Genomic DNA, 19,737 nt, shown 5'->3' with positions numbered 1-19,737 from the left:
TTGCAGAAGGTATGCGTGAAACAGTCACCAATTTTTATTATTACTATTTATATTCTAAGTGTTCCATGATTGGTCACTTTGAACTGGGCAACTAAAAACTCCCTTCAACTTTCAGCACTTAGTAGTGGTTTGTCTTCCTATAAAAAAAGTTCTTAAGTTTCTTTATCGTTTCCTTCCATAAACATTCAGTATTGAGCCCTATTTATATCTGATTTCTCCACTACATACTACAGTGCAAAACCATACTACTGTGACCTGTTAGCAGTGTTTAATGGGCCTGTAGCACTTAACTGAGTTTTTCTAGTTCAATAAGGACTGTACACAGTCCTTTTTTAAAATTATTTAAGAAATATTCTGAGTGCAGGTCTTTGAATGTAACTTTTTTCACTTCTGTGACATTTACCTGTTCAGCAGACAGAAAATGGACCTGCTGACCCGTTTTCCTGATTAATGGTTCACCTCTCTTTCACTCTCAAATGCCTCTACAGCATTGTTAGCTTCAGTCGTGGAGCTAATCTGATCAGTACTGGATTAATAGACTTCAGTGTACTGCATCTTCACCGAGTACAAGATGACTTACTATTTATTAGTCAAAAAAAGGAAAAGGAAAAAAAAGACTTAAGCAATTCTATCATTTGGCAACTTAGGTTGTTGTTGAAGGGAGTACCTCCAGCTCTTGTTACTCCAGACTGTCTTGGTAGGATTGCAGGACACTTACTGATCTTTGTGCTGACACAAATTTGATTCTACTGAATGCTGTCTAGCAGCAGAGTACTGCTGCAGAGGCGATCAGAGCTCGAGCTGTACTGGGGGAGGGTGTCTTCCGTTGGTCTCTAAAGACGCTGCTGAAGCCAGCTCAAGGATGGTGTTGGTGGGCTGCTCTAGAGGAAGCTGTGTGCAGGTCTGCAGGTCCTTCTTGAGTGGATGCAAGAAATCAATTCATAACCTTCTAAGAATTACCAAAAGGGGGAAGAATGGGGGCTGAGGTGGAGATCAGCAGCATATACTCAAGGAATATAGCATGCAGTAGATCTTAGAAGCACAATTCCATTTATCACTTGCACTCCCTGTCACAGTGTTGCACTCCTTCTAAAAGCAGACTTAGGCAAGTAGCTGAATCGGATCCCAGAACAAATATAAGATGCAGCAGGATGTCTGCCTTCCAGTTTACTGTAAAGAACTGTCATATTTAGGGATAAATACATACTTTGTTTTAGTATAAGCCTACTATTTAATTTACTTCTGCTAAATTGAACATACAGTTTATCACCTAACAACTGACTGTATTTATTTAAAGGACAAAGATGTTGCAAGGCTACAGGATTTCCAAGAACTGGAGCTTGTTCTAACAGTAAGCGACAAAAACTTCCTTTTCAGAGTCCCAACACTTTCTGAACGGAGTGGTTATAACAAGAAGGCATCAGAACTGACATACTAATTGTTTAAAGAGTAAAACAAAATATTTGTATCTCTCATTTTAAAATAATATTTGAAATACAGTATCTATAAGGGCTAATGATGTGAAAAAAATCTATTTTGTTAACCTTGAAATAAACTAAAGATGTTATGCACAGTTACAGCCTCTAGTTAATCTAAGAGTAATTAGTCTGATATGAAAGTAGGTTATGCAAATTATGCAAAGGAAGTATTGGTAAAAATACCTGTTAATGCAACACTTTTCCTTACAAAAAAAAAAAAAAGAGATAATCTTGAAATACTGTAGAGGTAGCAGCTCTCAGGGAAAGGCTTACCTTAAACTGTTCTAATAATTTGCTATAAAATAGCAGAGGTACTCATGCTAAAAAACCTGCCACGAAACCCATTTAATATTTGTACTGAGTCCGTTACCATTAGCACTCACTTTCTAAATAATTTATTTTTAGTCAGATCATATTTAGAAGGAAAAAAACAGGAGGGTTTAAATCTGTGTAAGAAGCACAAAACTATGTCTAGTTTAAATACTATTAAGTGACTTATTACCTGTGATTTCTTAATACCTGTTTACACCTTTCCCTATTTCTCAGGTTGAAACAAAAAGTGACCGTGATTATCCAAATCATAAATGTGCTCTCAACCAAAATCATAGATCCATTTTATTGTTGTCTGTCAATATATGGTATTGACATGTGCAATTTAAAATACTATTTTTGTTACTGTATTGAAAATACATTTCTCCAATGCTGCTTTTATGTTCCCCTTTGGAAGCACAAGAATTGTAATTTTATTGACTTCTTACACCTACATTCCTGAGAAAAATCATGTATGGAAACTTTAAAAGTTGCCTGTGTAAGAAGAAACTAATGAAATGCCCAGGGTTTTCTGAGCTAATATAAAAGTCTTGATGTTCCTATGCAATGTGCTATTTTTTTTTTTTAATGACTTGTGTTTACCCATATTGCTTACTGAAAAAAACACTATTCTTGTTCCATAAAATTCAAAATCAGACTGCTGTGATATGAAATTCTGATATAAATAAATTGAAAAGTATTTAAAACAGCGAGCTGGATTTTATCTAACTTTTTAGGATTTTAATATTTACTCAGTCATCTGCATTTGAGGTAGAGTTGTATTCTGATAGCATAACTGTAAAGTATGTACTATGAATTAGATAAAAAAACTAAAGTACTCGATATAAACAGGCAGACAGATCATACCAAACTGAATTTCCCACAGCTTGTCTTCTCCCCTCTTCCCTCCCTGCCCCTCCAGTTTCTTTGGAAACTCCAGCACCAAAGGACTTTGTTTTTGTGTTGTCTGATAGAGTTTACAGCTCAAATTAGCTGTACATTGCACATGGACCTGTGAAATGGGTCTTACAGCAGCAGCCTGCAGAGAAGGGACCCACCCAAACTAGCTGGAGGAAGTGCTGAGATGAAAACCCTCTAAACTCTTACCACTCTTCTCACAGAAGATGACTCCCTCTGACTGGCGTTAGGTGTCCTTCACAGCCTTTTCTCCTTTCTCGGAGACAGGGACAGGAACAGAAGTCGCTCTTCCCCGGCAGTCAGAGCTGTCGCCGGTATTACAGCTAAGACAATAGGAACTGGTACCCAGGTTTGCCCACGCTCTCCCATCCAGTGAATAGTCCTCTGGGCGCTGGGAAGCAGCTTCAGCAGGAGTGAGTGAGCACACAAGGGGGAGCCCTCTCCCTATCTGCTGTGTAGGCAGATGCCCAGCGCTCACCTGAAAGCACAGAGCCGTGCAAACACCCAAATTTCCTGCATCAATTACCTAGATTGAAGCTCGGTCTCCTAAGGACAATATCAAAACATTCTGTCACCACAAAATAGCCTCTTGTGAAGGCATTAGAGGTCAAATGTGGTCTGAGTCATCAGCAATATTGATTTCTTATACTAAAATGCTGGTGGTATATTACCTTCTGTATAATGGAATAATAAAATTCTTGTTCCTCATGTCATGCCTTGTCTTTTGCGTTGTCCCTGGCACACAGAACAGCCGTGGTTTATGCACCGGCTCTCTAAATGCCAGCTAAATCCATAAAGGTACCGAGCTGTTGTGGATTAACTAGTTAAAAGTAATGGAGAACAGCTCAGCTGTTAGGCTGATTGCCTTCATTGTTACACTAATAATCTTGTGCAGATGCTGATAGATAACTATGCATTCAGAAGAATATTTTTATACATTATGCAGTTTATACACAGAAGATACTATTAACACTCCTAACTTAATCTGATAAGTGTATAACCATTACATTACTGTATATGATAAATAATTCATTACTTTGTGCATTGCTATGTGAAATGTTAATTTCAAATGAATGCTTGGCTGCAGATTTCTTGTTTCAGTTTAAGAAGTATCGTTTGTAACAATTAATAAATGATTATTTTTTGTCTTCTCAAAGTTTTTTTTTTGGAACTTTACTTATAGAAAAACATAACTTCTTCTTGCCAGGTAGTTTTCCATAGTGTTTCCTACACCACCTAGGAAGTGAACAACTAAAGCAAAGGATATTCTATCAGATTCTAGAAGCACATATTGCCTAAACACAATACTCCCCATAATTTGAGGAGGTTTCTCTATCAACAATAAGGTAGATACTTCTGTATAACAAATAACATTATTTCAGGTGATAAGAGTTGAAAGAGTGAAATAATATCTACACAGAATGCATGTTCAGCTTAAGCTGAGGCTTACTCATGGCAACTTCATACAGGAGAGGTAGAAAAAATGGCAATACTTGTGTGCTTATCATGTCCCTGCAGGCTGGGCTCTAATAACCTGGCAGAAATTGCATAATTATTTACATTAAGCCATATCTGTAGCTTTAGTTTTAAATACAAATTATTCATAACCCTTAAGTTGAAGAAGAATTTTATAATCCTCAAGTTTCACTAGGTAGGGATATCAAAGGTCCTGGGATAAATCACAGACTTGAAGCTGACGTGTTCATCTCTATTCTCCTGCAATGAGCAGCTTGGAACCACTCAGAAACTAAACGTTCCTTCACTGTTTGTTCAAGCTGAGCCACTGGGCCTGTCTTTCCACTTCAAAACCAATGAACCCTTATACATAAGACACAAAACAGGTGTATTTTGTACCATGAATATAATTTACTAATTATAAACCAGAATACAGTACATATTGCCTTGTGATACATACATTTCCTTGGCAGAGTGCTTGGCATTCTTTGGGAAAGAAGCATATAATAAAATATTTTATAGAAAATATTTAAAAATATAAAATTCACTTTCTGGTCCTTAAAATTGTAAAATACTTTGTTAATGTATCACAAGTCCACTACAAAAACTTTTGTAAATTACAGTACATTCACAAGTCACTTTTGTGGCAAGTCAGTTACAAAAAAAAAAAAAATTAACCAAAAAAACCCTCAACAAGGGGTCATCTTCTCATGCTAGTCCAGCATCTTTAGCCATACTGTAGAAAATACCCTTTGATGCTATAAGGTTTGCAGGTGTATCAAATTCAGCTATGGTTCCGTTGTCTAAAACGAGAATCCTGTGCAAAACAAAAGGTGGCAGTAAAAGATATGTCAAAATTCCTCACAGGAAATGTGATACCCATTTCTATCATAAAGCAAATACTGCTCTAATCTTTCTCTTGACTATTTTGCTCAATTATTTTCACACACTGAAGCACAACAGATGATAGACGTTCTCCCTGAACTGCTGTTTGACTTCAAAAAGTACAGCGCAATCACCATCTCCCAGAAAAAAAACTAAATATGGTTCCATTGGTAGCTTTGTAAAACATAGTACTGCAAAGCCATGGAGAGGCTTTGGGGAACGACTTGAAAAAGATCATTAAGTATAGTAATAGGGTTTGAAATAATACAACAAGTGAAAAGGTTACAGCAGCTGCTGGTTAAAAAATGGATCCCTACATTTGCTGATAGTGCCATTCATGCAACTGGGTAGTATCTCTTGCACAGCTTTGGTTAATGAATTAGAACTTATGCCAACAGTAGCAAAATAAAGCCCAGATATCCTAGGATTATATGGCTTAAACATCGTTGCTTATGTACTATCTGACAAGAGCACCAGCGTGACTATCTGGAGACAAATCAGACCCTGCTTCACATACCCAGCACACTGGCAAGCCCCAACACATGCACCATTAAGTGTTTTACCTCGTGTAATCCATAATTGTGTTCAGCCTGTGTGCTATTGTCAGCACCGTGCAGTCTTCAAACTGAGTCCTAATTGTCATCTGGATAAGATCATCTGTCTCCAGATCGATAGCTGCCGTTGCTTCATCTAGGATCAGGATTCTCGTCTTGCGAAGTAGCGCCCTTGCGAGACAGACGAGCTGCCTTTGGCCAACACTGCAAACAGAGACAAGGCTTTCACAGAGGCCCCACTGCTCCTTTGCTCTCCATTGTTTAAAAATCTCTTGTTCTGGAGCAGATTACTCATCAGATAAAGTTACCGAACAAGAAAAAAAATTATTTAGCTAACAGCCCAGCCTGTCAGCCCTCAAGGAAATAAATACACATTGCAGCATTACTCAGCTACTTTCAGAGGACTCTTACTCGGCACAACAGTTACATGTTACGGCAGCATTTCCCTTCCTACCAAACCATGGATAAGGGATTGCCTATTGATAACACCCTGACATCCTGCAATTTCTTTCTATACTGATAAGACAAGATTTTGGTTTGGGAGAAATTCTTCCCAGTAGCAAAAGAGAATCAGATAATTCCTGGAAGAGGCAGAAGAGCAATAACATGTTTGAGCCTTACTGGTTTTCTTGGGACAGGAATTGGTGGCCAAGTACTTTAGGACACAACAAATTACAGTGTAAACTTGTGCTCAAGCGTTACTCACTGTTAGAGCTGAATGAAAGCTTAGTGTAAATTTCTAATCCAAACATTCCTTACCTAAGATTTTCTCCACCTTCTGAGCATTCGTATTCCAACATGGATGGCTGACTGCTGACAAACCTCTTCAAATGAGACAGTTCAAGAGCTTTCCATATTTCTTCATCTGAATACTTATTAAATGGATCCAGGTTCATCCTCAGTGTCCCAGAAAATAGAACAGGATCCTGGATAGAAAACAAGCTTCCATTAGGCAAGTGCTTTAGCTGTTTTAAGTACAGATATTAATATACAAGTTATTAAGTGTCTATTGCATTGAAGGTGGGCCACCTTCCAGTCCTATCCACTATGAAAATACAACACATTATACACAGACTCTAAAGATATTTTACTCTAAACTCTGTTTTATCACCCACCATCAGCTTGTAAGTTGGCAGGACAGGACCACATAAGGAAATACAATGACTTGTTTGCGTGAACCCATTTTTTGAATGCAACAAAGCATTTTCCTCTGTGGTTTAACTACTATTTGTGGTTTGATAACCTTCCTTTATTGTGATGCACAGAAGGTGTACCTGAGGAATAATTGTTAGCCTTGATCGAAGGTCATGGAGGCCGATCTCTGAAATTCTCACACCATCAATTTTAATTTCCCCTTTTGCAGCTTCCAGGATCCTAAAGAGACAGAGTGTCATGGAGGACTTCCCTGCTCCAGTTCTGCCAACAATCCCAATCTACAACAAATTGGAGGATTAACAGCAATGCATATAGTTAAAAACAAAATACTACTACCACCACCAAAACAAAATGTCAAGGTTTCTCTCAGAGGTTTTATACAAGATAGGAATCTAAAAAAAAGAATGCAACAACCCTTCTCTAGAAAACTGTGTCATACATTACAATGTATGTGTTGTCATTCCCATAATTATGTATAAAGGCCTACAATCATCCTACATGAGTTTGGGCAATTAGCTGGAGTACCCATGTTAGGGATTACTTACGTTAGCATAACAGACAAGGAGAAAAATTAGATTTTTAGATGACAATTCAGATTTTATCATAAGCACATATATCAGAACTCCAGAAGGCAATTGTCGTTCTATCTGCTTAGTATAAGGATAAAAATGTACTACAAGGCGGTCCTGCTTGAGCAGAGGGTTGAACCAGATGACATCCAGAGATCCTTTCCAACCTCAAACATTCTGTGATAATGCCCTCTCCTATTAATAGCCTATTGACTGGAGGACTTTCCCATTCTAGTTGTTCTGTCAACAGCACACAAAGCCCAGTACTTTCAATGGAAGCATGAAGAGAATCTCCCAGAACAAAGACAATTTCCCGATTAAGAAAGCAAAGAATGTCATTTCCTTCCATGCCAAAAATTTCACAGGCAAAGCCAGATTGTGGAAAAAGCTGGAATTCCTTCTCCCATCTACATCTCCTCAGAAAAGCATTTTTGTCACTGAAATTCTGTCACTTGCAATCACTGGTGCCTCCTACGCGGTAACGCGACGCCAGCCTAACTTTTAAAGTCCAGAAAGACCCACGCAGTCGGTTCTATTGCTTCCTGCCTGAAGGATGCTGCCACAGTCATTACTGCTGGACATCTTATGTAGTCTGCACTACTGAGGCAGCTGTTCACGTAGCCCCTGTCCTTTATCCGTGGTTGTCACTGGAGGCCCAGAGCAAAGTTACAACAGAGACATGGAACTGGTTACTCACCTTCTCTCCACCGTGCACTTGGAGGTTTAGATCCTTCAGCACTAGGTCCAGGCCCTTCCTGTACCTCACTGAATAATTCACAAATTCCAGCTCACCCTTGGATGGCCAGTCTTCTGGGGGACTCTTATCCTCAATTATCCAGGGAGCCTGAAGAACACAGAAATTAGAAACACCTCATACAGGTTAAAAAAATTAATAATTCAAACTCAGACACAAACATTAGCATTTATGGGTTACTAGAAATACATGTATAACTGATAATTGAATTTCCAGTTACAAATTAAAAACAGTTTCTTAAGCATCCACCCATTTTGGCCATTGTTGTGAAATAAATATAAAAAATATATCTGAGCATATGAAGTCAAATCCTCACCTGATACAAGTTAACGTTTTTTTTTTCCATTAACATCAACAGAACACTATCTGTTCCATGCCAGCTCAAGCTCTGGCTTATAATACACATCTCACATCTTGTCTACCTTCTTTTTTTTTTCTTAAAGATCAAATATTTTATCTCCAGAAACTTGCACTACAGCTCTCCTCAGAGTCTCCATTTCCTAATTCTTAGTCTCCCATATACACAGGGATAACAAAACCCACCATGTCCACAGGGCAGCAGATTTCCCAGCATAGCTCCATCTGCTACCTTTAAAAGTATTTGGCAACAAAAGAAAATGATCGGATGATTTTTCTGGATTAGGCAGTGCAGTGTTCCTGGAGATGTTCTTCTCTCAAGGGAGAGGAGGTCTGATTAAGCTGATTAAATATAAATACTTTTGAAAACATGTGCATAGACTGATAATTGTAGTGCAGCTGTGCTCAGAGGCAGGATCACAGCACCATCTACGCAGGTAGGACGACACATCAAACACTTCAAACCCAATGGGAGCAATATTCTGATAGTGAAAATCATATCTGTTATGCTAGAGCCACTCACACTAGCAGAAAATGAGATGCTAAGCACAGACTGCATGATAGCAGCAATAATTCAGAGCTGTGGTAGCATAAATTACAGTTCAGAGTGTGACATTTGTTCAGGCTAAATGGTAATACTCTCAGTGGAGGAATTCTCTGTCAAGAGTCTGAAGAAAGACCAGGTAAACATTGCGTGTTAAAATTTTGCCATGCTTCTTAGTGAACGTGCTGGACTCTAAGTAGCTGACCTCTGTTTCTGTTTCTGAATACTCTTTTATTCTTTCAACAGCCACAATGTTAGTTTCAAGATCGGAAGTCATTCGGACCATCCAATTCAGAGACAAGGTCACCTGGAGAAGACAAGGAACAAAATATTGCCCACAGAGGAACAACAGCAGATTTAACAACAAAAGTGGATGCTGTTGTTAAGACATGGATTCACACTGATATTACAAATGGAGTAATTACCTTTGCATCGACATTAATACAGATACTGGAACAAGAAGTCCACAGATAACCAGGTATTCATGTGAAGAAGCATGTGTTTGAAGAGTGCTTTAATAATTGCCCCCCCCAAAAGTTGGTGTCAACTCATTCCCCAAAGTCATGTGTCTCACTTGAAAACTGCTAACAGCAGTCCTGCACACTCATTGTATCTAAAAAGCTTCTGACAAGAGCGAGACCATTAAATCTGCTGAACTGTTCATAGGTTGGGTGAGTACAGTTTATCTTGCTATTTATGAATCCTGTTGATCTCCCTGTGATTACCCAAACATACAGATGTTCTATGTAGCAGGCAAAACATGGGACACCTTAAGCCCATGCTGCTTAAATGAGCTGTTGTTGGCAGGTGCACCTGATGTTCTTGGGCTGCTTGCACGCTGCCACTAGAGATACTGGGGTGCAGCACACTCTCAGTGCTCCCAAAGTGCCCTAAACTCCTACTGCATGTGGACTTACTGATGGCCTGTCAGCATTAAGTGTAAATCTCTACTGTTTCCAGATATTCCACAATTCTTTTTTATCATTTTCTTATTAACTCCAACTTAGACAAGTACTTCATTACTGCTAATTTATCAAGAGTGCTATAACACGTACCTGTAATGCATAAGATACTGAAAGTCCTACCAAGCCAGCATTCAGACTGTTTTTACCAATCACAGCAAAAAGGGCAGCAAAAAGGACAATACAGTTCCCCACAAACTCTACTCGAATACCCAGCCACCTGGTCAAAAGGCAGACATAAGAAGAACGGTAAATGCTTGCTTGGACCTGTTGTGCAAACACAAAGAACTAAGCAGAAACAAGAAGTTATATTCCTCTATACCTGTTTGATACAATGCCAGGATAGTAACTCTTCTGATTTTCATCCACCTTCAGATCGCTGATGTCTACAAAGGATTTCTGTCTCCTGTAGGCTCTGATGACGCTGGCTCCTGATATTGTTTCTGAGAAGTGTGAGTAGATGGGAGATCTGCTCACAGACTCCAGACGCTTCAGCTGACGGGAGGTAGCTACATAGAATCGCTGCCATTTTTTGGAGAAAGTTGAAGGGTACATGAAATAATTACTCTTTTAATTATCAGCTAAACGATTATTAGGTTAGGGGATTATTAGGTTAAGGATTTAAAAGAGATTTTTAATGATGCACTTAAACCCTTAAAAGTATTCCCTATAATTATGAAGTATTTCAAGTCAAGTTATCTTTGTTTCATTCCAAAATAGAGTTTTGGATGACTGCCATTTCTATATACTGTAAGATGAATTTATCTATGTCACTTTACATTCAGGTAACATAGCCTAACAAAATGAATGCATTTGTAGGAGCCTCATTTTCCACGAAAATGACCATGAATTTGTACCTCCATTATCAGGTCTCTATTTACATACTAACATATGCTTCATTTTTGCTCAGAAGTCAATAAAATTGATTCTATTTTCAGCATTTAACTCCTCTCCACCTTAACAACTTGTCAGTATGTCAAATACATGCACACTTCAATATATTAAAATGCACTGCAGTTCTATCTCTAACTGTAGGCTTGCTTGTTATTACTTAAAAGCAAAAAAAGTTATGCCATTTTATGACGATGTCCCACAGGAGACACCTCCTTTATTGAGAGAAGTAAATAATGTTTTGCCTACATAAACATAGTTACTTCAGATACTGCAATTTTACCCTAGATTTTTCTTAAAACACAAAAAACCACAAATGCAGTAATAGCCATTATGATGGTAGTGAGATATTTTTCTAGTTACCTGAACAAAGAAGTACAGAATTGCAAGTGGAACTATAACCACAGCAAAGAGCGGAGTACTTGCTATAATCACAATCATTGTCGATAAAGAGGTGAAAAATGTTCCAAGGAACATCAAGATGGTCGGTGGGATGACTTCATCAATGACATAGATGTCCTTTGAAAAGCGGTTGATGATTCGGCCGGTTGGAGTGGTGTCATAGAAGGACTGCGGTGTGTGAAGTTTGTTCTCCAGCAGAGCCGTGTGAAGCGTCCGGGCTGCATTAATGCCTCCCATCGCCAGGGTGAAAGAGGAGACGAACACTATGAGGCCTTCCAAGTGAAGAGATGTGTTAACCAGCGAGCATGATGTACTTGATTTGTAGCTCTTTGACTCTCAAGCAGCTTCTGTTGTGCTAGAAGCCTCTTTGCGTTATTACATATTCCAAGTCCACCTCCCTCTTACCATGCACATCAGCACCGTGGCATTGTGGTCACTGCTGCCTTACAGACACGAATATGCCCCATGGATTTCACCGTGCTGTCCACAGAAGACAGATGCATAACCATCTTCCCTCTGCAAGCCTCCATGAAGACCTAATGCTACAACTTCACCCCAACCTCTGTCTTTTCTGCACCTGAGTTTTCACAGTCTCACTCCAACTTTTCTCTCCCAGACTTCCATGTCACCCATGGAAACCCCTCCAAAGGCTTCACAGCACAATCACAAGTGGGGGACCGAGCTCAGACTTTCTGGTTCTAGGTTTCTTTACTTCCCTTGCTTAGGATAAGATATTGCTGGCAATTTTGGGCCACCAGCAACTAGTACAATGGCTTTCCCATCTAATTCCTCTTTGATAAGTACTAAGACATCATGATTTTTATCTGGTCTTACCTTGCAAGAGGCCCAAGGCAGCATAGACTCCAATTCGCATGGATGTGTTGTGCTGAGTCCCGTTTATCACTGGCTCGTTGGTCCAGTCACTGAGCCACACATTGGCCCCAATCGAAGCAGCATTTTGACAGCAGTATAGGAAGCATATAGCTAAAGAGATGACAGGGCTGACAGCCTTCACGTATTGCCAGAACACTGTTAGCTTTACCTGCAAAAATCACACCAAAGCTAGTTTGTACAACTTACTGACTCAGAAGTACAGACAGAAAAAAGAATCCTTCAGCAGAGAAACTGCTGAGTTCAAAACTGCTCAAAATCTAACAGACTGCAGAGGGTCTCCATGTCAGGGGGGTAACTTCCTAAACAAGTCAGAAACTTATCTGAAATATTCTCTTCCTCCATTTTGATGAACTGTATTAGTTTTGTGGGGTTTTATTTTTTAAGACTGCCAGACAGGGCTGGGAAGAGGTTGATCAAATAGCTGCAAAGGATGGGTAACAAGAACAGCAACCAAGACTTTCAGGCAAAAGCAACTTGTCAGGCATATCCAGCCCAGGACTACATAAAGGGCCTATTCAGGTCCTATTTTAGGCCTCCATTCAGGTGTCTTCACAATAAGTTTTAAGGTAATGCAAAAAAAAAAAAAAAAAAAAGAAAAAAAAAAGCAGATAGGCAAAAAGACAGACTCAGGACACAACAATCTCTAAAAAAGGCATAAGGAAAAACAATTTAGAGAACAAGTGTTGCTGATTAGGGACTTTAACAGCTAAAATAATCCACAGAAACAGTCAAATGTCTGTGCTACGAAGCACGTACATCAGACAGTAAACAGGACATGCCGAGTGGTAGGACACCTTCTGAAGTGGCAGGAAGGGGTTTTCTTTGACAAGATCACCCTGTTCCTTTTTCATCCACTCCTTCCTGTCCCTGGATTTTATGTCTTTATTCCTATCTTCTCTTTTTCCCTTTTCCTCTCTTTTTTCTCTATTCCTGTTTTACTCGCTGGCCCTGCTCGCGGAGAGTGCAGCCCATTTTGTACCCATGAGCATAAACTGCTCTTGAGGATGGTGTGGCAGGTATCGTTTAGACAGAACAGATCCACTGGCACGCAGCAGGCAGCTGGCTCGTAGAACCCACTGCTGCAGGTCATCAAATACCCAGTGCTGCAGCTGGACTTGCACAGCAGCCAAACAGTTTAAAGACCAACAGTGCTGAAAGCTCTGCAACGCAAAGACAGAGCTGACAGAGTGCAGTGCTATGCAGTATCAGGTGACTGTGGCAGGAGCTGGAAAGAAAAGAATCCCTTCCTAACTACACAGCCTTTGCCAGGTGCAGAACTCCCTGCCAAAAGCCCAAATTTGAAGGATCAGTGGCCACCAGATTAATTCCTAAAACGTGCTGTCATAATTTATACAATGCATTTAACAGAACTGGATCAAATGTAAAAGTAAAAAAGATGTTTTTTCAAGCAGGAAAAAATGAAGAAAAAGGAAGGGGGAAAATCACACTATACCGTTCCCGTTTCAGTGGTTTCTGCCTGAATAAGCTTCTCGTTAGGATTTTTTCTTGGCAGAGGAGGCTCAGCTGGCTTCTTTTCACAGACTCTCCGTTTCGTTGACATTTTGTTGGGACATTCTCCTCCCTCAGAAGATATTACACTAAGTTGCCTAGTCAAAACAATAGAGTCATTAGGAGAAAGAGGGCATATTGTGGCTGTGCTAAAGCAAGAATGGGATGCAGCAGACTGGACTTCATCCCAGCTCTTTTGCTCTGTTCCCATGCCAGCCTCACTTGCAGATATGGGTGTATGTAGGATCCTCATGCATGTACAGTGATGTTCAGTAATGCCAGAACTATAGCTCCTAACAAAGGCTGTAGCAAGGACTGGACACTTTGATACAGGGCATTAGAGTCCTCATTGCAAAACAGGCTTTTCAAAGTTAACCCCCGAGTTTCTGTTTTCACATCAACAGTAACTGGAGAGTGTTCCAAGGGTATGGTTATTAAAAAGTTGCTTTAAGAAGTTGGTTCAATTTGGATTAAAAAGAAGATTGCAGGAACAGGTGTTTGATCTTTGCGTGTTCTTTCACATTTACTTTCAAAAGGACTCTAAAACAATTTATTTCTAAGAGGAAACGAAGTCGCAGACTGAGAGACAGTATTTGATTAACATCTTTCAGATGTGTTTTACCCCAGATACAGATTACAAACACAAGAGGACTTCATGTTTACCTAAGGAACTGTTTACGGGCCTCGTTCGTCACAGGTTCGTTATCTGCCAGATCGGTGTGGATGCTGAGGGTATCTTCAGCTAGCAGGACCTCTTCCTCTTCCACCACTGCAAGACAAGATTGCATCTCAGAGTTTCTGCTCAGTAAAACAGAAAGCAGAGAAACAAGTGGCCAGGCAAAGCAAGGGTAACGAAAATCAATAGCATAGCAGGAAAATCACAGTACATAATCCCATCATTAATCACCCCCAATGGCAGTAGTCACATCCTTTCGGTGCATCACTTTACTAAATTGCAGAGGTCTTGTGAGGCAGATTGGTGACCAAATGCATTTACATCTCATTGCCTTAGTGCATCCAAAATGCTAAGTGATAGTGTTATAGTTAGTTCTAGCTAAATTTACATATAGAACATGCTCTAGGCATGATCTTGGGATGGGGTCTCATGTCAGGACCTACTGAAAGCCTCTGCTATTGCTAAAAGATGCCATGCATGTTCCTTTCTGTATGTCTGCCTAGAGCACAGTGCTGCAATCAAAGAGCGTGAGAACACTGCCACACAAAGGAAACATTTACCAAAATGCTTTAATCTTGCAATATTTCATCAGCATAAAAACAACCTTAAAGGTAACCCAAGATTAAAATATCATTTAACTTGTGTGAAAAAAAACACACCACACAACATGAAAACAAAGGAAAAATACCAAATTCTGTGTAGCCCTTATAATAGCAGACCCCAGTTTGTTCTTTCCTATTCCATTTTCCTGCTGAGCTCAACCTTGTCAATTGTAAAAGAAATTTTCAACTTTAAAATAATTTCAAACACAAGAATCATTTTTTCTAGGACAAATCAAATGAAATTGTTGAACTAAATTTATTTGGGAAAACATTTATCAATAAAACAGAACTGGCCAAAGACAGCATTTCTTATAGAAGTGCAGAAAGGAAAGACAAAAGCCAGGATGTCAAGAAGGAGCAGTGGACAGTATACAGAGAAAGTACCTGTCATCTGGTTGACAGAGAAAGACATATTTTAAGAAAAAGCAGTACTGTACTTGTTAGTTCATCCTCTTCGATGCCTTCATCAAGTGCATAATTTCGAAGGAATTCTGCAAAAGCCTTGTTTTGTTTCAGAAGGTCTTGGTAAGATCCCATTTCAGAGATTTTGCCATCTACCAGGACAATTATATGGTCTACCTGAGGCAGGAAACCAATGCCATGGGTCACCAAAATACGGGTCTGGATAGGGAAAAAGAGGAAAAAAACAAAACAAAACAAAACACACATCTCTAAGTTGTCGTTGAGATTAAATGCTGCAGTGCATTAATGCTACCCAACAAGTCAAATAATACTGCATTTTTGAGACAGGGAGTGAATTATCATCTTACGGTGAAATGCCAAGAGAAATACACTGCCCTTGTTAGTCAAATTAGCTTCGAAAAATCTACATGAACTTACTATGCTTCCTACTACATGCTGATATAACCACAAAGGGAAGTAAAACAACTGAGTCATCACTCCCCTCTTTCCCACGTGCTAAGTTTCTTTGCCCTCTTTCCCTTTTAAGCACTGAGACAGTCTGAGAAGATTGTAACAGGAGTAGAAGGGGAAGCAGAGAGGTTGTAATTTGGCTGCATACTGCCAAAGATTTCTGTAAAATTAGTAAGCTGTTGCAACTTCCTCACTGTGCCACCTCTGAGTAACAAGCAATACTAAGCTGACAACCTCTACAAGTTCCTACAAATGTCTTGATTTTGGACATTTCAAATAGTTGGGTTTTTAAAAAGACAGAACAGGTTTTTGCCTCTACATGTTCTGACTAGATCCCATCACTTTTGCACATACCTAAATAGCAGCTCACCACAGAATCTGTGCTGTGGAGAAAAGGTGTCTGCACTGCCAATTAAACACAGAAATTCAGGAATGATTCAGCACTAAAGCCTCGGTGGTGAAACAACTTTCCTGTTACCCATTAGTGTTTCAGAGCTTATGTGCATTTGTAAGAGAATCTAAATGTCAGCTTACTTTTCCTTTAAGTACCCCATCTGGACCAATAACTTTGTCAAAGATGTGCTTTGCAACATGCGAGTCCACAGCAGAAAGAGGGTCATCTAACAGGTAAATGTCCGAGTTACTGAACACTGCACGAGCAAGGCTCACTCGCTGCCTCTGGCCACCAGAGAGGTTGATGCCCTGAAGGGAAGGAGAGAGCAAAATATATCACACCAATCAGTTCAAACAACAGCTATGACTTTTTATGGCTCATACACCACCAGACACATGGATGCTAAATGAAACACGAGATGCTGAAGAGAATAACGCACTCAGAGCCAGGGAAAAGAACAGAACGCCTCTAAATCTGTTCGCTGCCAAACTTCCACTCACCCAGCAATCTGCAGACAGAATAAGCCTCTCACTTAATAAGCTCCTAAAGGGAGCTGTTAAAACTCAAAACAATGAAAAGGAAGACTGTCAACAAGGACATAAAATGAAAACACTCAAAGCAGGGCTGCAGCACCTGGAATGTCTTCCATGTCTCTTATCTTACATACAAATCCATCTATCCACCCAACTTCACGAAATCCATCTCAGATTTAGTGGTCTATGAAAGAAAGCTTTGTTGGCAATCACTGACGTAAAAGTTTCTTGTTAAAATGAGACGTTAAGGGATGATCATATTACTTCTTTTACTTGAAGCACACCATATGTTTCCTCCCTTTTTATCCATATGGGAATAGGAAGGACCTCAAGTATTCTGGCCAGATGCACGCTTACAGTTGGACTACAAATGGAAATGCTCTGATCCACCAGGGCTCGGTGTGCAATTATGTGATGCAGTACAAACACTCAAAGTTGGGAACACGTTTAAGTCCAACTAACTCCCAGAGAACTGCCTGCATGTTTCAGCACTGATTGTAATAGGGATGCTGTCGTAAAGATCAAACCAAGTGCTGACTTTACAGTGTTCTCTTTAGCTTGACAGAAGAGGAATCATCAAGCAGGTCTGACTTGAAGAAAATTACCTTCTCTCCTATCTCAGTCTGATCACCTCCTGGCAGCACTTCCAGGTCAGTTTTTAAAGCACAGGCCTCCAGGACATTTTGGTATTTTTGTTCATTAGGAGCTTGGCCAAACAAAATATTATCTTTCAGTGTGGCATTCTGGATCCAGGCTTGTTGAGGCACATAAGCGACAGAACCCTAGAACAAGATAGGAGAAAGGCAACTCCAGTTTATTATAAGCATCAATTCAAGCTTACAACTCTGATTAAGATCTTCAGCACACATATATAGATCCTGTTTGATACATAACCAAACTGTACATATGTGTACTAATTGCTGATCTACAGTTGATGGAATCAAGAAAGTCATTTCATGTAAAACACAAGTAAACAGATGTGGACAAAACCCAAATAAACACACAGACAAGCTGACACAGGAGCAAACAATGTCTTCTCCAGCCTGATGTGCACTGCAAGCAACGGTAGGCATAAGAACCACATGTCTGTACCACTGTTAAATGGCATTAGAAACAATACCAACCTTCACAGCCACTTCTCCTTCCAGCTTTTCCATTTCACCCAGGAGCGCAGACACCAGAGAAGATTTCCCACAGCCAACATGGCCAACAACAGCAACCAAAGCACCACTGGGGACCAACAGATTTATACTGTGGAGGAAACAGGCTGGAAATTAATTAAATATTAGTTTACTACAGACATTAGAGGTCTTTAAATGGCCTGAAATACACAGTGACAAATCAGCCTGACAGGGTATAGTAAGCATAGCTTGGTCACTGGTTTTCTCCTCCCTTTCTCATCTACAGTCAACTGCAAGCAGAACTGCAGGAGTAAATGGAAACCTAACATTAATCTGTTTTGTTGGTTGTAAATCAGTGGGATTGGTAACAAGCCTTCTAAGACCCTTTGCTGTGTCACATCAGTCCATCAGCAAATCAAACAGGGCTAATAAGCCTTTTGAAAGCAATCTGCCAGAAATCTTTTGGGTTTGATTTTAAAAACCAGGAGCAACTGTGCTGAAGCAGTGAGTGAATACATCACACCTAAAAATGTCCTAACCATTTTACTAAAATATTCCCAGTGCTAATAAACAGGGTTCACAATTACAAAAGACAAATTAATCTTTCCCAGTAAAAAAAAAAATCCTTTACTGTTTTCCCCATGATGTCCTAAAAGGTACTGCTTTAGGTCCCAGTTCTGAAGGTGATGTGGAAATGACTGATGGACACAGTCTCTTCGCCTTCAGTGTCTTTCACTAATGAAATCGACCAGAACTTCTGTTTGCAAAGATCGTGATGCAGAACTAAGGCTTTAATGCTTTTGCAGATTCTTCCCCAGGAGGTAGTTGATATTTTGCACACAGCAAGAATGCTTTGTTTGTTTGTTTTTAAAAACATGAAAGCAAGAAATTTCAAAAGCAATGTGTTTTTTTGTTGTTTTGTTTTTGTTTTTCCTTCTTCCCATTATTCTTTCCCTCTGGCTGAGGTTTGCCTTACTGCTATTTTTAGGAAGTCACCAATTAATTTTTAGGCCCAGGTAGCTAGCAATTTGTGCTGGAGATGCATGGTTCTTTCTGATACAAAACCCAGAACACTGAAGTCAGCCTGACTGTAGATTTGGTTGCCTGAACCAAAGCAGCTCCTTTGAGCTCTAAGCCTCTTGCTGGCAGGTTATCCATGAACAGCCTGTTAATGTAATAAACTCAGCACAGCATCACGAGCTGCTCAGACTAAGAAGTCTATGAATACTTATCAAGTTTCTGTGATTTTGATCTGGCAACAAAGCATAACACAGGGACGTATGTGCTTCCAGGCAAATTTTGTTTGTATTCATACAAATAGGCAAAAGAGTGAAACGTACACCTCCATAGCCTGGAAATGGCATATGTATAGCCACAGGGATGAGCCTGCTACAAGAACCTTAAAAGAAGAGACTACTGTTCACATGCCCATGAGCTAGAATTAAACCCAAACCCAGACATCAGAACTGCCTTCATAAGCAATCAGATCAATTTAATTTGTCTACTGCTTCAGTTAAAAAAACAACAACAAAAAAAGTATTTAAGAAATTTACCTAGCCTTTCTGTCCTTTAATAGATAACTAGTCTAGGCTGGTTGCTGCGGAGTTAAAGCTTTACAGCACTGTTCTGTAATGCCTGAATACTGTGAGGTGTGAATATTAGCTAGGTGTTTTAAAGTCAGACGAGATGCACTACGGGGCACGTGGTAACAACCTCTCCCAGAAAAAAGCCTGCAGATATTAGCAGATGTTTTTCAAACTGACCTTCCAAAAGCCAGAAAAAAGGGAAGCAAGTAGATGTATTGCAGTTGCATAAAGAAATCTTACTCTTTCAAAGACGGCTTAAGGTCCTTTCCCCAGCTGAACGTTGCGTTTTTAACACAGATGGTATAGCCTGCATGAC

At 39.7% G+C, this 19,737-nt stretch overlaps 2 protein-coding genes across 8 annotated transcripts in view; one reads left to right on the top strand and one right to left on the bottom strand.

The window, feature by feature from the left end:
• ANKRD40 (ankyrin repeat domain 40) overlaps window positions 1-9,611 on the top strand; it is a 45,864-nt gene extending 36,253 nt beyond the window's left edge. For 2 of the 5 annotated variants that reach the window (XM_082774879.1, XM_082774874.1), the window contains exon 5: window positions 1,298-3,861. In XM_082774879.1, the coding sequence (XP_082631005.1) occupies window positions 1,298-1,438 (141 nt within the window). In that variant the 3' untranslated portion in view covers window positions 1,439-3,861. Of the gene's footprint in view, window positions 1-1,297; window positions 3,862-9,224 lie in introns of those variants that run through there. The other 3 variants (XM_082774875.1, XM_082774877.1, XM_082774876.1) reach the window with 3 other exon arrangements.
• ABCC3 (ATP binding cassette subfamily C member 3) overlaps window positions 4,494-19,737 on the bottom strand; it is a 47,925-nt gene continuing 32,681 nt past the window's right edge. For 2 of the 3 annotated variants that reach the window (XM_082774855.1, XM_082774856.1), the window contains 17 exons: window positions 19,662-19,728; window positions 17,839-17,965; window positions 17,320-17,496; window positions 16,322-16,489; window positions 15,352-15,535; window positions 14,300-14,405; window positions 13,581-13,734; window positions 12,068-12,275; window positions 11,195-11,505; window positions 10,263-10,462; window positions 10,034-10,160; window positions 9,184-9,285; window positions 8,021-8,167; window positions 6,874-7,032; window positions 6,359-6,525; window positions 5,609-5,803; window positions 4,494-4,977 (listed from right to left, as the gene is read on the bottom strand). In XM_082774855.1, coding sequence (XP_082630981.1) covers window positions 4,869-4,977; window positions 5,609-5,803; window positions 6,359-6,525; window positions 6,874-7,032; window positions 8,021-8,167; window positions 9,184-9,285; window positions 10,034-10,160; window positions 10,263-10,462; window positions 11,195-11,505; window positions 12,068-12,275; window positions 13,581-13,734; window positions 14,300-14,405; window positions 15,352-15,535; window positions 16,322-16,489; window positions 17,320-17,496; window positions 17,839-17,965; window positions 19,662-19,728 — 2,708 coding nt within the window. In that variant the 3' untranslated portion in view covers window positions 4,494-4,868. Of the gene's footprint in view, window positions 4,978-5,608; window positions 5,804-6,358; window positions 6,526-6,873; window positions 7,033-8,020; window positions 8,168-9,183; window positions 9,286-10,033; window positions 10,161-10,262; window positions 10,463-11,194; window positions 11,506-12,067; window positions 12,276-13,580; window positions 13,735-14,299; window positions 14,406-15,351; window positions 15,536-16,321; window positions 16,490-17,319; window positions 17,497-17,838; window positions 17,966-19,661; window positions 19,729-19,737 lie in introns of those variants that run through there. The other variant, XR_014318740.1, reaches the window with a different exon arrangement.

Source organism: Aythya marila (genome assembly GCF_965140915.1).
Source record: "Aythya marila genome assembly, chromosome: 18".
Classification (NCBI taxonomy): Eukaryota; Metazoa; Chordata; class Aves; order Anseriformes; family Anatidae; genus Aythya; species Aythya marila.
The sequence above is the reverse complement of the archived record's forward strand: the minus strand, read 5'-3'. Positions and strand labels throughout refer to the sequence as shown.